Below are 16,456 nucleotides of genomic sequence, written 5' to 3'. Positions count from 1 at the left end.
TTACTGTGGTTGGCTACTGACACTGTCAGTCCTGTGCAATGACTGGGCTTTCTGCTGTTTCTGGGGCTGTGGTTTCAGCTGCTGCTGGTGCCTTTGATGGTGAGATGGCTGCTGCTGCTGCTGGTGCTGCTGCTGCTGGTGGTGGTGGTGCGTGGCCTGGGTGAAGGTGCCCTGTTGTTGGAGTGGGAAAGCTGCCTGCAGAATCAGCTGGGCAGACTGGTTACTGTGGAGAAGACGAGTGCCCTGACAGAAAAACAATCCAGTCATTTTAAATGTCTCGCTGACCAAAATGAAACAGGAATAACGGTGTCGTCTGCCCTCTACTGATACCTGTAGGAATTGCTGTTGCTGCTGCCCCTGCTGGCCACTCTGAGCCACTACAGGCGTCTGGTTTTGGCCACCAGGCTGACCTTGAGGCTGTTGAGCTGTTTGCAGAGTCAAGGTCTGGGTTTGCCCTCCCTGCTGATTTGACACAGCCGTTAACAAAGGAGAGATCAAAAAAGGGATTCATCATAAAGGTGAATGATTGAACTGATTGATTGTTAAAGGGGCCCGTAGTAGGGTGAAAAATTACATTTTATTGGGTGTGCTTGCAAATGATAAAGACTTCTTTCTTTCTTACAAACTATTTGCTGCCTGTAGAGGGATTCCTACAATTCACAAATGTAACAAGCCTTTTATTTATTTATTTTAAAGTGTCAAAATGCTCTTTTGTAATTCTTAAAGTTAGGACATGCTGAAGAACCAAAAGAAAACAGAATTTATTCTACAAAAAGTAAAGCTTGGTGCTTCATATTTTTGATCTTAGATATGGTTTCATTAGACTCTTCAGGACTCTTTTTTTGTATCTTTATTTAACAAGGTAAGTCAATTGAGAATTAATTATCTTTTGCAATAACGACCTGGACCTAAGTTGCATGTTTTTGGTGTTGGAAGCTGGAGAACCCGGAGAGAACCCACGCAGACACGGGGAGAACACGCAAACTCCTCACAGAAAGGCTGCAAGCCGGATTTGAACCTGCAACCCTTCTTGCTGTGAGGCAATGGCACTATCCACTGTGCCACCGTGCCGCTCATGCAGACCGTATTTACCTGTTGACCCCCAAATGGGTTGTATGCAGTGACCACCTGGCCCATAAACATCGAGGTGGGTACCATGACTGCCCCACATGCCATTGGAGCCGTCACAAGCTTAGTCACCAGCTGCTGGCCCGCTGGGAAGCTGGAGAAAGAAACAGGAAGTAATTAATTAGATCCATGAATCATAACGGACTGTTAACGGTTACCTTTTGCTGCCTACCGTATTTGTCGGTCCTGTGTGAAAGTAGCCACTGTAGCGCCTTGCTGGGTGTTGTTCTGCGGCAGGGTGGTGCTGATCTGCAACACGTTGGGTTGCCCCGGCTGGGAAATCATCATGGTGTTGTAGAGTGGAGCCGATACAGAGCTCTGCGGCTGGGGCTGAGCCTGTGGAGGTTGCTGGGGCTGACGCTGGGGCTGGAAGAAAGCGGGTACATGATGTCAGTTCTTTGGAAACAGTACACTAAAAGGTATTTTTGTGGATTTTGCTCCTAATTCTCCTGTTTCTAAATCAGCACATAGACAATATTAACATTTCTTATTTTATTTTCAGTAAATAGGTGCCTACAATTCCCCAAATAAAAACATGCCACATAGTAATAAAGTCCTGCATGTAAACACGAAGATTGTTGTTGTTTTTATAATACTGTGATTATTCTGTGAAAAGGTCTCCCATTATTAAACACAAACAGTCACACGGGTCATTTTGATCAGACAAAAACATCACAGGCTCAAAGGACTGTGCCACGATTGTGTACTTTTAACATGTGTGCAGATACTGTAAGGTTACACACAAGTAGTAACCACAGTAAACACCAGTAGCCTACCTGTGGTATCTGCACATTGATGGGCCCACTCTGCTGCTGCAGCAACATCTGCTGGGATGAAAACACTGGAAGGTTGGCACAGCGTGTTTTTGTTTTCCTACATTCACAAGCATTTACATTTGTCCGTTGTAAATGCTCGTTCATTTATTTTTTTTATTGCATAATGTACTGGGAGTTCCATCGCTCTCCAGGAGGCATAATCAGCTGGTGAAAATGCTGCTTCCACTGAGCAGAATAATAATAATAATACATAACACATGGTTATTATGGCTTTAAGGTCAGCAAAGCCACGAACGATACATCAAGAATAACTCACAATGCTCCTATTGAACTTTCTAAAAAGACGATAGGCGTTTGGTTCAAAGTAACGCTACAGTTAATACACTAACGATTAGAAAACACAACTTATATTTTTACTGTCTGTTTAGAAAGAGGAAATATTGTACATTTTAAAATTATATATTCAGGGATGCAACAGAAAAATATTTTTTCATTCTGAACTATTAATGTTGAATCAATGACTGGGGGGTTGGAGGGGGGGGGGGGGGGTAGCTGAGAGCTTCTCAGTAATTTATGACCGAATTAGAGTGAAACTATTGAGAAAAACAAAATACAAAGACATAAAATAAACCAATATAGTTAATGACTATATTGGTTTATTTTATATATTTTGAGAATATAGTCAGTCATTTTTTTTCTTCAATGCTTTACACATTTACCACACCTCTCTTCAGCTCAAGAATTGTTTCTAGCTATAGATTATATTAATATTTATACTTCACTACTGGTATTTCTAGTTTGACGACTTCTTCATGACAGCAACTCCCGCACCGTCTTCCTCTTTAATCCCATCTGTTGTGCTCGCCATTTCTTTCTCTTTAACGGCGTCTCTCAAATTAGCGCTGGAGGTTGTGAAGTGAAACGCGACAAGCATTCTCATTGGTCTAAATTGTTTCATCCTCATCCAATCGCCAATCCGTTAACTAAGGTCACTAAATGTTCCTGTTCACAGAAAATACATTGCCATGCCATGTCAGCCATCGTGTGCGTGTCTCCATTGCACCTGAATGCCCTGTCCCTGGACTCGCTGCAGCTGGTCTTGGATGTGTCGGAGCTCCTCCTGCTGCCGCTGGATGTTGTTCTGGATCATTCTCGTCCTCTGTTCCAGCTGCTCCTTCAGATGCTCCATGGCATTCACCTGCGCTGTAAACTCCATCACAGGCTGTGGGCGGACAGAGAAAAAGGAAAAGTCGTCTCTTTGTGCAGTCCTACTCGTGCGTAACTTGCAGCATCCCCTTCCTCACCTGTACGTTTGCCTGTAGCTGCTGCTGCTGCTGCTGCTGAGTAATCAGAGCCTGAGTCACACTCTGGCTTGTGGTCTGAGAGCTCATAGACTGCAAACATACAGACAGTCAAGAGAAGTAAGATAAAGCTTTAAAAGAAAATTGTGTTTCTTTCCATTTCCACATTGCTTAATTAAGCAGCACTCGATTGATTTTTAGGACAAAAAAGCCGGCAAAACAGGCTTTCCAAGTTTGCTGCGCGTGGCACCTGGCTGCTGATGGATGACCGACGCTGTGATGTCATCTCCATTGTGGAGGCCAGCGACTGTCGAGGGGGCGTGGCTGTGTCCATGTGTAACTTGGAGGCTGTTGCTGTGGACAAAGAATGCTGATGAGTCACTGAGCATTTGTCTCGGTATAGAACGTGAAAATCACGGACGTGTTCTTACAAGTGCAAGTGTTGTCAGAGGCGTGCGATGAGGACTTGCGGGAACTCCGGGAGGAGGTCGAATGTGTCCGGCTGTGATCGAATCGTTCCAGAGCCTCCTTGAGGCTCGACGTATTCAGCTGTGACTCAGAGCCAGAGTCCTGACTCTAAAAACATTCAAGCAGAGGAAAAACATATTTAACCTGCAAAGAACTACAACAACCTTGCCGCTTTGTGCCTTTGCCAACCAGTCAAGGTAGACTGTGATGCATGCAATGAGGATTTTGGAGGAATTTAACATAAGGTACTTTCTTGGTACAGGCCGACGTAGAGCGACAGACTCACATTTACAACTATGGCCCATTTTAAATGCCTATTTACTGATACAGCACATACTTGAACTGTGGCCAGAAGCTGGCACACCCAGAGGGAACCCAGGCAATGCGGTGACAACATGCAAACTCCAAAAGGAAGGGCCACCTTCTTTGTGTACCTCCTTCTCCTTCTATACCACTCACCTTTCCCAACAAATGTTAATGGCTGTTAAAATGTTTGTGAGAGGAAAAACCCACCATCCTATTTATTTAACAGATCCAGAAGCACAGAATGCTTTTAACAGTTTCTCCTCCAGACTTGACACGATTTGATTCCTTTCAATGCGAACGAGTGCAGAACTAATGCTCACCTTATCTGCAATGACTTCTGGATTGGACTCCTCGATGCCCAGCTCTCTGCGTTGTTCTGCCCTAACCTCTGCATAGCTGTATATTAGATTAAAGAACAATAAAAGCGGCAGCTTTAAAAGGTGGACCATTTAGACATGCTGTGTCACGAGAGAGACTACAGAAGTGCCTATAAGAAGAAGCATTTTATTACCACCAAGCCTGAACATTGAACTGGAAGTGTTCTAATGGTCAGAACAATACCGCTTTGAGATAAATGTACCTGCAAAACAAGGCACAAAAACATAAAATCACATCCAGCTGCAGTACCTAACTACTGTGTGGGTGCAGACAATGAACTCCGGCCGAGAGTTCCACTGGTGGTAGGTGATGTAGTAGTGCGTCTGAAGCCAGATCCACTGCTGGCCTTTAGTCAGGAAACGGTAGTAGCAAGACTTTCCTTTACCGTATTGCATCACTGAACAAGAGACAGACAGACATTATTAGATATTAGAACAAGCAGGAAATTCGTTTTCCAGAACCTTTTTAAGTCACAGACTGTGTAAACGTGAACCCTCACAGTGTTCGTGGCACTTGGCTAGCGTGTCCAGGTCGTCCACGTGGTAATAGTCGTACCCCGATGTGCCCAAAACCTCAAAAGGCAGGTAACCAATGATTGGAGGAGCCCTGGAAAAGACACCTAAAAATCAGAAAGCCGATTTCACAATGTCCCGGAGCTCAAAGGTTACCGTGACATTTTCCACTGACGGCTGTTATATTTCAGTTAACTCGATTCAAAGTGGATAAACAAGATGCAGATCATAAGTCAAAGCAGTTGGTTGTATTGTATGAGTATAATTGTCAGGTTTATAATTGTTGGGTTATGCCCTAAGACAACGAGGTCATAATGTCGTTCAAATGCATGCAGGTGTTGGGCCTTTGTCATAGAGCCCTCGATACTTGGGCCATGCATGGACACTGATTGGCCGATTAAATGAAGATCCAGCTAGGCCTCTGAACAACTACAAAATTGAAACGATTTGAATCACAGATTATGCTTAGATTATACACGCAGTTGAACTGGACAAGAACGGCGTGAGATTGTCACATTTTAAAAAAAGTCACACAAATGGCAAGAATATTTATCCGAACTGTCGTCGGAGAAATATGGTTGGAGGCCGTTTCTGAAGCTGTTCGGACATCCGTCGTGCACTTCAGTGCACGAGCGCTTACCTATGGTCTAAAAAGAGGAACTTCCATTCTAGACTGTGCCGCGAGGTGAACTCTTCATTTGGCTCCTCAACTGTACACATCTCCTATAAACATGAAAACAACAGCGTGAGATTAGATAAAACGTATAGGAGATAAAGCGATTAATTATTCACCAAGCTATTTATTTACACGTATAAATGTGTGCGTTACCTTGATAAACTGCGGTTTGGCCAGCCGGACGGTGGCTACAAAGCACACCTGGTCATCAAAGGCAGGTTGCAGTGACCTCTGTAACACTCCCGCCAGACCGTTCCGCGTCGTGTTGGGAACTTCACAAAACAGAGCAGAGTCGCATTAATCCGGTTGTCAAGTGTGAAACAATGTGGTTCCGAGTGGCTCCGTGGAACGATGCGTTTCAAAGGTTCTCCAGAGCGTCGTCGCTGATAACGACTTGATAATGATGATAACACAAAACAAAGCTGTTTAAGCGGCATACCACTGGTGAGCGACTTGAAGTTGCCAATGAATTTAACATATTCGTAGACGGGGGGTTCTTTGGGGTCAATAGTCCCTCGAAGCATATGGCAGCAAAACTCCATGTGGTTCTTGGCTAGAGATTAACAAGAAAAGAAATGTCGGGTCGAAAGTCAAAGTTTAGGTAAACACACAATAGAAATGTGTCTGTTCGTGCATTTGATGGGGGGGGAAAAAAGCCAATACTAAACGGCGATAACGGTGAATGAGCGTCGTCGGAAAAAAGTGAATATTTTCACACATTATTTGTTGCTGCATGAGGAATTAATACAAAGAATTTATTGATCCACATTAAATCATCAAAATCAGACATGTTGAATCCCGAAGTACAAAAACTGAACGTCACAGCGAACCGACAGAAGACAAGAAAGTACGGCGACGTTACTGACTCTTCAGGAAGTCAGTGTTGAGGCTCTCTGGGTCAGTCGGGTGTGTGGACAAAGCCTTGTACACATCCGAGTGTTCCCCAACTGGCAGGAAGTTCAATAGGTTCTGGTCCACCAAGTCGGTCTGGGAAGCACACACACACATACACACACACACACACGCATTACAAGAGTGGCTCAAACCATTCTAAACACAGAGAGGTCATCCGGGCATGTTTGATCTAACACACAGACACCTGTTAGACGGTGAGGATTAGGCACCAGGCAACCGACAGAACCGGCGTCGACTCACCGGTAGGTGTTCTAGTAGGCAGGTGACACTCTCAGACACATAGAGGATATTGCCATCGGTCATTATTGCTATAAAGAAGCCGTCCAGGGCCTGATAAAGTGAGACAAGATGACCAAAACAGTCTGTTACACCCAAGCTCAGCCGTAACAAACGGCATCAACGCCGAGTCTGTTAAAAAGGACGCAGCCGTATCTTCTTCTTACTCATGGAAACAGTATTTTAATTCAATTGTTTCATAATTCCTGGTCGACCATTGTGAGAAAGAGCAAGATTAAATCATCTGCTGTCGACTATGTGGGTCGCAGGACAAACGGTGAGACTCCTGACCTCAAGCATGAGCTGGGTGAACTCCTCGTTGCTAAGAAACGGAGGCTTCCAGTCCTGCCTGATCTCACTCGACTCCGACTGGGCTGCGATCTCTGATGGGGGAGGGGGGGGGCATAGGGAAGTTTTCAAAAGAAAATCTTTTAGGGGAAAATGATGGTCAAGAGGGGAGAAATAAATAAGGCGGTAGACAGTAGGTCAAAGAGACCTCATACTGGAAAGCCAGGATTTAAATGGTGATCAAGAAAAAGTAATTAGGGGGCAAGAAAGTAGAGGGTGTAAGATGTAATCCGATCACAAGATTTCGGTTTTTCAAATAATGCATTCAAAAAACGAGTCTACAAAGCAGTTTATTTTATACATTAGTTGAAGCGGAAGTAACATTCACAGGTACAATTCCCCTGGTTTTACTGAAGTGTAATAAAAGTCTGTTCCTTTTTAGACAATTGTTCAGAACAGTGAAGGATAAAAAGGAAACACCGAGCAACAAGAGGCCAACACAGGAAGTGAAGCGAGGGTGCAAATAAGGCCTGACCTTTATGTTTGCACAGGAAGTCAATGCTTTTCTGCAGGACGGTGGACTTGTCCATCTTCCTGGTGTTGCCGGGCAACATTGTGCCGAGCTCCTTGATGAGGACATTGAACTGGTCTCTCCGTTTCTTCTCAGACTTATTGCGGGACACACTACAATCAGAAACACCACGAGGAACTTCAAGAGATTCAAAGCGGGCACTCGGAATAAGTTTCATTCAAGCCTTTAGGCTGCTGTGAATACATCACGAGTTTCAGCAGACTACTCTTCATCGGTGATAGAAACTCCCTTGCACTCATTTTTAAATGTCTTTCAAACATTGTTAAAGTAACAATGTCTAATGTCTGGTCAAAATGCAGTCATTCGGAGTTAATGAAAAGAACTTGAGTGCTAATTATAATGCAACTTCACGCTCTTTGGATCGAGCTTACCGTTTTGCTTTGTCCTTTTCATCTTCTTCCATCAACTCGTCAAAGATGCTACAATCATCCCTGCAGAAGGAGAGCAAAATTAGTATTTCTGTGGATGCACATTTGTTAGAGCACATTTGTTAATAAGCACCAATGAAAGGATTCCCACATTCCAGGAACGGGTTTATTTGGGTCAGGGAGACCGCGAGGGCCAGAGAGAGAATGTGTTGCGCATTTCAAGAGGGTTACTTGTGCGTTTGTATAAATAATTGTGAACTTTCCTATGTCACAGTTCAAGCAGATACTTTCATTCACTACATCATTAATGCGCTGCACACACACTGAATAACCTGCACAAACCCTTTTTCAGCCAAACTCCTATTGCAGGGACATTTTTAAACCTTAAAACCCTGACTTTGGTAGGTGACATGAGAAACGGGCAACAGGTGTGTTTGTCTTTTAGGGTGACGTCATGGCCGTCTCCCTTGGCATTGCATATGATGACCAGACACTCTGAGGTGGTACAATCCTCAGAAAAGTACCCGAGTTGGCTCCAGTCGGGTCAGATGGTACCACAAAGTAAACACAGGACAAACCTGAACATTGTGTGAGCACGTGCAATCCGCATGTGTGTGCCATTCGTGACATACCCGACGCTTGATGTCATGGTGGCTGCTGATCAGGGCTGTGGTTGAAGTGATTTGCTCTTTAGGCGTGAGGTAGGCATTTGGAAGACCACCTAGACAAACATCGTATCGGCTTCATTAATAACTCACAACACAGACCTATCTTTCCCACGTCTGCACGGTAGTCACTTCTCACCGCAATGCAGCTTATGCACACTCTCTGTTTAACAGCTTTTCTCGGGGGTTGGAGAGAGGATTTGGGGTCAAATATGACTCTATAGTCAAAGCTAAGGCTGGGGTCATTGGCATCACGAGAGGGCACCAGACTGCAGGAAATACATGGTGCTCAAGCAAACCTGCGGCAGAAGAAACAGAGCAGAAAACTGCAGCCGTCAGATCATTTTCAGGTCAGGTATTAATCTCTCACAGACATTTAATCTTGGGCTGACAAACATTTTTAGGTGCAGTCCCAGAGTTCTCTATAAACAAACTGGTTATGAGAGAAAAACTCAATAATAAAAAATAAATAAATCAGTTCCAAATCAAACACATAAAAGCAATGGTTTTAATCCAACATACATTTGCTGAAATGTATATTTAGAAAAATAATCCATGCAAAAAAAATGTTGGAGCAAATCAAATTTTGCTATTTTGAAATAATTTTATTGTGTGTCATTAAGCATATTATTTTGAGCATGGGACTAGAAATCAATAATTTCTAATTTAATGAATGTTGTCAGTGGCTGTTTTCAATTATATTCTCAAGAAATTACTAAAAAATGAATGAAGGCATGAATCTAAATTTAGAAATTAATTATACAGAATAATTCTAATTAATACAGCACAACATATTTACTAACAGCGAAGCAAGGAAATTATTATGCACGCCTTATCAGCACTTCAGAGACTCTTTTGGGGCAACCATGACCCAATTCTATAAAAAGGTCTATTTTCAACTTACTTTCTGGAATCTCTCTTTGCAAAACGAACTTTTTAAGCTGAACCGTCCAGGAACCAACAAAAAAGAGCCACTCCTCACCTGCAACACAAACAAAACACGCACAATGAGGCTTGTGGTAAATACTTGCCATGCATGCAAATTCTGGAGCGCCTCAAATTCATTAAAAATATTTATTCCTGTTAGAATAAAAAAGCGTGAGTTAGGGCTGTAATTGCTGAATAAGTATTTGGTCAATAACTTGCTAGAAAACACCCCTCATTTCCTCACAGGCCAATGGAAATAAGGTACTAATAATAAATAGACAATAATAACCGACAATTATTGCAACAACTACTAATTCTCAACATTTAAACTCCTATTTTTCTGATTAACTTGTGAATTGTTACAACCTTATAAAATAGTGACAGTAAAAACCTGTTATTGCAATGACAAAATATGTAAGAAAAAAGAACAGCACACAGTTTAGAGGAAGGGACTAATTATTGTATCAGAATCTGAAAACAGCTCTACAGAATCTAACGTCATTCCACCCACACTTTATTGATCTGCATGTTATTTTCCCAATTAAATCAGTTCAGCCATGCATTTGCAGAAATCACATTTTTTCCGGGGAACGTTGCTTTAACAATCCCCATCACTTGGACCAATAACATTTTTGCCATGACCTGATGGACGGGTCAACAGTTTAGAACCTTTGATCACCCCCCCCCCCCCCCCCCCACCGCACCCATAAGACCAATTTAAGAGGATTATGCTGACAGATCTGTCAGCATGCAAGAAGGTCAGCCCTACTAAAAGCTATAGATAACATGGTCGTTATAGTCCTGCACTTTATTTAGAAGGAGATGATACTAGAATGCAGGTTGTTGTGTGTCTCATTCAACACACCTCGTGTTTGTTGTACTTATATTCCCAGGTATCTGTTGGACAATAAGTGCAGCTTCATTTGACTGAAGCTTTAAAATAAAATAGCGACTAGTTACAGCAACATTTCTGATATACGTTTTAATTCCACAGGTGTTATGCAGCCATTAACACAACAACCCATACGGCTAGCTGGCTAGCAGGCTGTATGGGTTGTTGTGTTAGCAGGCTAGCAAGCTGTATGGGTTGTTGTGTTAGCTGGCTAGCAAGCTGTATGGGTTGTTGTGTTAGCTGGCTAGCAAGCTGTATGGGTTGTTGTGTTAGCTGGCTAGCAAGCTGTATGGGTTGTTGTGTTAGCAGGCTAGCAAGCTGTATGGGTTGTTGTGTTAGCAGGCTAGCAAGCTAGCTAACGACAACTGAGCTCGCTGTCCCGAAGCGAGCTTTCATGCAGCTACAGCCGCGAGCGGCGACCGGCAGTCCGGTCACGCAACAACGTACATTGCAGATCAAAAACGATACCTCAGATATCACCGCCGGAGCTCCAGCAGCGCAGGAAGCCCGAGCACATCAAACGTCACCGCAAAATCCCACCCGACGTCCAATACATCCCGCAATGGTGGAAACATTGTCGCGGCAGATGTATGCACACGCACACACACTTACGTCCGAGGGCACGCACGTACACAGACACTGAAAGGGATACGCACAAGCGCTCGCCCACTCACTCTCTCACACGCGTGCGCGCGCTCACGCACGCGCGCAGCTCTGAATGTGGGTCACTGGGCCTTGCTCTCCCTCAAAGCGTGCGGAAACAATCCCGAAGCCTCCCCTGCAGCGGGTCGCACCGCTCCCCGCACCGCTCCCCGCACCGCTCCCCGCACCGCTCCCCGCACCGCTCCCCGCACCGCTTCCCGCACCGCTCCCCGCACCGCTCCCCGCACGGCTCCCCGCACGGCTGGCCTCCGATGTGCATTAAATCCCCCTTACCTGACAGCAGCCTCCCTGTTTTGCTTACTTGAACGCTGCATGGAATTGGTGGGGGCCCGGAGGGTTGGGGAGGGAAAACAAGGAGGCCTGCTTTCATGTACGGCGGACAGTCATGCGCAGTAGAGGCCGCAGCCGGAGTACAGTAGCAGAGGAGCAGTGAGCGCGTTGAATGGGGGGGGGGGGGGGGGGGGGGGGCACAGCCATATTGTAGGAAAAACACAATTAGTTTCAGTGGCCGGTCCGTGAAAGTGACATTGGACTATCTCCAGGACTGTGCGCAGAAGATTATGGGGGGGCAAAGGGGTTTCCCTTTCTGTCGACAGCCAATCAGAAGCTCTACAGACTGTGACGTCTGCACCTCCGCTGGGTCGAGGATCCCCTAAATTCATACGATCCGTGCACGTGACCTTTTTTCGATGAGGCATGACCTCTATAGGATGACAAGACGTTCATTTTAAAATGTCTCCAAAGTTGGCGTGGTTTTTAATTTAACCTAAAGTTATTTTCTGAAGTAAGTGTGTTGTGCTTCTAAGTTTGCAGCAGTTATAAATAAATAAAATTCACAAGAAAGGTAAAATTAGTGGAAAGAGATGACTGATGAGACTTTTAGATAAAATATCAATCACTTTTTATATTATGTTATTGAGCATTTATGCACCAGAAATAGAAAATATACACCACACCACTCAACGGTTGCATATTTCAAGCATCAAAACAAAAAGTTCAACCTTCACTTACAAGCGATACATGAAATCATTTGAGACTGACAACTGTGCTGACTGTGTGCTGATCGACTACTAATGTGCTGTGCCCTCTAAAATCAATAAAGCAGAAAATGAAACAGCCAAAAGAGCCACTTTGATAGCCTCAAGCAACATAGATGGATAAGGATTGACAGTGTCTTTGTCCTATAATGGTGCATCACATGAAATGCTGTGATGACAAATTCTACCATGCAAAGGCAAGTGAGAAAAAAAAAGTTTTATTGTTATCAGAAAACACAAAGCTCATAGGTAAAAAAAAAATATTTGTATATTTTTACAACCACATTTCCTCAAACATGAATCTACATGTTTCTAGTATTATAAAACATGATCAACACATACTCTACGGTAGTTTATAATACCCTCAAAATTAAATTTCCAGTAACAGCAAGGGCATCATAAGACCAGCAAACAATGTTTTGTTGTGATGCAATTATTAGTCAGGTTAGTTAGTTATTAGTTAGTTACTATTATTAGTTAGTTGACAGTTATTATTTTCACACACAAAATTAGTGTGACATCTTCTAAGCAGTTATACCTAAAAATTGTTAATGAATTAAAAAAGTTAAAGCCATCCAAAACAATATATATATATTTATTTTTGCCCTTTTTTTATTTACCTTGACCTGGATTACTAGAAACATAAACAGACACGCATAAACTGGAAAAAAAGAAGCTCCATTTGGGAATACAAGCCCTGACTTGGAGGATGCCTATTCAGTTGTTTAATTTTGTAGAAACAAAGCAGATCACAGACACGCCACAAAACTGAAGTCATTTAAAATGGCAACTTTCTGGCTTTAATAAACACGAAAAGAAATCCAGAAAAAAAAAATGTGGTAGTTAATAACAATTGCTTTTTTTTTTTAGATCTCGCAGAGGGAAACATTTGTGGAGTCACTCAATTCGGAGGAGTTATGGTAACACACATTTAGCCTGTTTGATGTAACATTTCCATTTAACACAAATGTAAAATGATTGCACTCTTTATTTTGTCTTCAAGCCCTCATATGTTGCAAAATCTACTCCCATGTTCCAGTCTTGGTTTTCTTCAGTCACTGCACTAATAATGTTCCGTTCAATGCACAGTGCCGACATGCTGGAGTTCAAGTTTATGAAAACTACAATAAGCCTCATGTGTTATTCATGAGATTCAACACTTGTATTGTTCCGTTCCTCCCGACTTCCTGCCCATCCTCTGTCTTTCCATCTCAGAGGCAAAAAGCCTTTCAAGGGAACACCCACAAAAACCCTCATTAACAACAACAACAACAACAATAAAGCACTTAGCTGTGGAAAAGAAAACGTCTTTGTTTTCACAAATGTGACAAACCAGATGGAGCTTCAAATCAAATCATGGCTTTGATCGGCTTCATTCTGGGGCAATCTGCTTAAAAGTCCTCCATCGCCATCAAGCTGCCTCTCGCAAACTGGAAACGGATCCAAAGTGCAATCTTGTGTTCTTTATGTTTATTAGTACATGAAAGTAAATTGTCTGGTCGAGCCACAAATAGTAAAGAAGTATAGCATCATTTAGCTGCTTGTAAAATCCCCCCATTTAAGTGCTTCGCCCTGCTCGTACCTGTTCCCAGTGATTGAATCATTACAATGTAATGGAAACCATGCAGAGTGCTGTGGGACATCCTTTTCCCACACAACAACCGTTTAATCACAGACAAGCATCAGGCGCTGTGCCACATCACACATAAGCATCAATACGTGAGAGGGTGCAGACCGAGAGAGAGAACACATTAAAAAAAATGAAAGAAAGAAAGAAAGAAAGACACAAACAAACAAAAAAACATAACCGCAAGCGTTACTATTATAATAATATAATAAATAATATAATAATATTCCACATCTGACGATCAATGTCATAATGGATCTTAATTGAAGTAATAAAACCGTGAAGAAAGAAAGAGATTGGACTTTAATTGCCTCTTTTCTACTAAATCCCTACTGAGAAAGTCAGAATAAATGCAGTACTTTAAAAAAAGATCAACACTAATCATCCAACCAGAATGCAGAAGAGTAGCTTGTGTGTGTGTTTGTGTGTGTGTGTGTGTGTGTGTGTGTGTGTGGAGTAAGCACTCATTACATGCAGATACTTTCATGCAGTCTGACTAGGGGGAAACATCACCACCTTCACCACTGCCAGATCTCGGTGTCATCATCCTAAAAAAAAATTCTCATCTCATTTGCGCTTGGATTTTCTCGTCTCTTGTTTTTCACTCTCTTTTTGTCTTTTTACCTTGAATCTGCTCTTTCCTAAAGGCTTTTCCCTTCTTTTAGAGTCTCGTCTCTCCGGCGATGTCGTCTCTTCTGAGGGAGGAAATGCAGAGAGTTTTATTCCGACCGGGAAAACAGAGACTGGTGGAGTTCATTGAGATTGAAGAGCCATCACATGGAAGACATTTCCTCTGCGTCTCAGGTAAACAGCTTTCTTAGTGATTTCATCAAATTGAAAATGTACATAAGATCAATTCATATATACAGTATAATATTTTTTTTAAAGGATCTGAATTTTCCTTTACAGGTTGTACACATTATCCTTTGCTTCTAGATAAACTACGCATTTCACATATATTCAGATTAATGCCAGCGTTATTTTGAAAAAGCATTTCTTTCATCTCATTTCTCTAGTTGAGAAAAACAAAGTGGTGCAGTTAAGCATAGTCCGCTGTCAGATGTCTCAGACGGTGATAAAGTCTGGGTCCAAGAGGTCCGACACCAAACGGTCCAGCATACAGGAGTGCTACAGAAGGACGGAGGTCTGGTCTCTCCAGGACCTGACTCTTGTTGATGGACGAGACCCAGATGTGGTAATCAACCTAATATAATTGCTTATTATTTCATTTCTTCTCATGCATTTCTGTGGAAAGGTGTTAATTGCCCAGAGAGCTTAACTCTGACAAAAGGAGGGTTAGTAGCAAAGTCAGTTAGTAGTAAATACACAGTTACTGAAATATAATGTGTCCAAATGAATAAATAGAGTCTTTAGAAAACGTGCATATATGTTTATGTATACTGTATATGCACACACACACACACACAAATATATATATATATACCGGTATATAATATTTCAGTTTATTCTATTTCCTAGCAGCCTGCATTTACTTATCTGGCATCTCTTTGTCGGCTCCTTGTGATTTTAAATCTGACTAATATATATTGCTAATAATGATTTTCTCTGGCTCCAGGATGACCCCTGTTTCCTTCTGCACTTTGACAAGGTGCGCTCAGTGACAGCCATCAGCTGTTCAGCCAAATACGCTATCGTGCGTGCCCTGGTTGCCCTAAGCGACCAGCACTGTCAGAGGTCACTGAACCTGCGGAACTTTGACTGGGCCTACATCAAGCCTACCTCGTTCTACTCCAATAGAGGCGACTGTGTTGTTCTTACACAGATATGCTTCTATGCATTCAATCTGGTTTGTCTTTCCATGTGCCCCGTGCCTTTGGATGGATGACATATTTTGGTGTGTATGTCTGTTAATTATGGTATGTGTTTGTTCGTAGAATTAAAAGTGTGCTTGTTTGTTGAGTTAAAAATATATGGAAATAAAATAGAGCTTTGAAGCTTTCGTTACACAAAAAAGGTGTTGATGAGGATCGGTTAATGTTGAAAATGTATTTTGCATTATTGTTTCAAATCATACCAATAATACTGGCATTTGTTGACTTTATTGTGACCTTTTAATCATATATTACTCGAATTATTCTTTTCTGTGTGCTATTGTCAAAATGTGAATTTTAAATGGAGACTAAATAAAATGACTTCAAGTTTCATTACATTTCTCAGGACTCCAGTTTGTCTTGTTAAAATGGAATCATTATCATGTGATTTTGCAAAATATTGAAATTTATATTTTTTCCTTTGAGAACTTGCTTTTGACACCATTGGCTTATGAGTAGAGGCTTTTAGTTTAGAATCAGAATCAGAATCGGTTTATTACCATTGTCAATAACAGACTAGGAATTTTTCTCGGTAAAGTCATGCAACTTGTAACAGTATAGTGACAATAATAAATGCGAGCTATAGCGCTATGCTGTAGCGTACGCCGGGCTGGGGCTCAATGATTCTCCTAACTCAGTCATGTCAGTCGTAAATACTGCATTTGGTTATTTTGAGGAGGAGTAATTAAATGTTTTGATCTCCTGAACACTTGGTGTATAATTACTTTGTGTACATATTCCAATATCAAGTGAGTCAAAATGAATCAGTATCAGTGTTTGCCCACAAGCCTTCATGTAAAAGGTGAGTACTTCAGAAATAATTTTAGTA

General features: G+C 42.3%; 2 protein-coding genes across 2 annotated transcripts; one reads left to right on the top strand and one right to left on the bottom strand.

Annotated features, from left to right (window-relative positions):
* clockb (clock circadian regulator b) lies at nucleotides 1-8,058 on the bottom strand. The gene is made up of 20 exons (XM_068751003.1): nucleotides 7,988-8,058; nucleotides 7,560-7,708; nucleotides 7,028-7,119; nucleotides 6,701-6,790; nucleotides 6,412-6,532; nucleotides 5,985-6,098; nucleotides 5,699-5,817; nucleotides 5,510-5,592; nucleotides 4,857-4,963; nucleotides 4,607-4,754; nucleotides 4,300-4,375; nucleotides 3,637-3,775; nucleotides 3,456-3,559; nucleotides 3,209-3,298; nucleotides 2,968-3,126; nucleotides 1,905-1,952; nucleotides 1,335-1,494; nucleotides 1,093-1,229; nucleotides 331-462; nucleotides 1-243 (listed from the first exon to the last, which is right to left on the bottom strand). Exons 1-20 carry the CDS (start codon nucleotides 8,017-8,019, stop codon nucleotides 1-3), a joined length of 2,343 nt encoding a protein of 780 aa, XP_068607104.1. The 5' UTR covers nucleotides 8,020-8,058.
* A 6,420-nt stretch (nucleotides 8,059-14,478) lies between these two features.
* Nucleotides 14,479-15,641, top strand: exoc1l (exocyst complex component 1 like). The gene is made up of 3 exons (XM_068751002.1): nucleotides 14,479-14,599; nucleotides 14,812-14,990; nucleotides 15,372-15,641. Exons 1-3 carry the CDS (start codon nucleotides 14,479-14,481, stop codon nucleotides 15,639-15,641), a joined length of 570 nt encoding a protein of 189 aa, XP_068607103.1.
* The last annotated feature ends 815 nt before the right edge of the window (nucleotides 15,642-16,456 follow it).

The sequence above is a fragment of the Brachionichthys hirsutus genome, chromosome 17 (assembly GCF_040956055.1).
Source record: "Brachionichthys hirsutus isolate HB-005 chromosome 17, CSIRO-AGI_Bhir_v1, whole genome shotgun sequence".
NCBI classification, from domain to species: Eukaryota; Metazoa; Chordata; class Actinopteri; order Lophiiformes; family Brachionichthyidae; genus Brachionichthys; species Brachionichthys hirsutus.
The sequence above is the reverse complement of the archived record's forward strand: the minus strand, read 5'-3'. Positions and strand labels throughout refer to the sequence as shown.

What these genes read in the sequence shown, in the direction of transcription:
- clockb (XM_068751003.1), bottom strand. Translation starts at nt 8,019, where the DNA reads ATGGAAGAAGATGAAAAGGACAAAGCAAAACG. An exon ending in TCACCCAGCTCATGCTTGAG is followed by an intron (nt 6,791 to 7,027) that starts GTCAGGAGTCTC and finishes TCACTTTATCAG; the next exon opens with GCCCTGGACGGCTTCTTTAT. An exon ending in ACCCATTTGGGGGTCAACAG is followed by an intron (nt 463 to 1,092) that starts GTAAATACGGTC and finishes GTGTCAAATCAG; the next exon opens with CAGGGAGGGCAAACCCAGAC.
- exoc1l (XM_068751002.1), top strand. Translation starts at nt 14,479, where the DNA reads ATGTCGTCTCTTCTGAGGGAGGAAATGCAGAGAGTTTTATTCCGACCG. An exon ending in ACATTTCCTCTGCGTCTCAG is followed by an intron (nt 14,600 to 14,811) that starts GTAAACAGCTTT and finishes TCATTTCTCTAG; the next exon opens with TTGAGAAAAACAAAGTGGTG. An exon ending in ATGGACGAGACCCAGATGTG is followed by an intron (nt 14,991 to 15,371) that starts GTAATCAACCTA and finishes CTCTGGCTCCAG; the next exon opens with GATGACCCCTGTTTCCTTCT.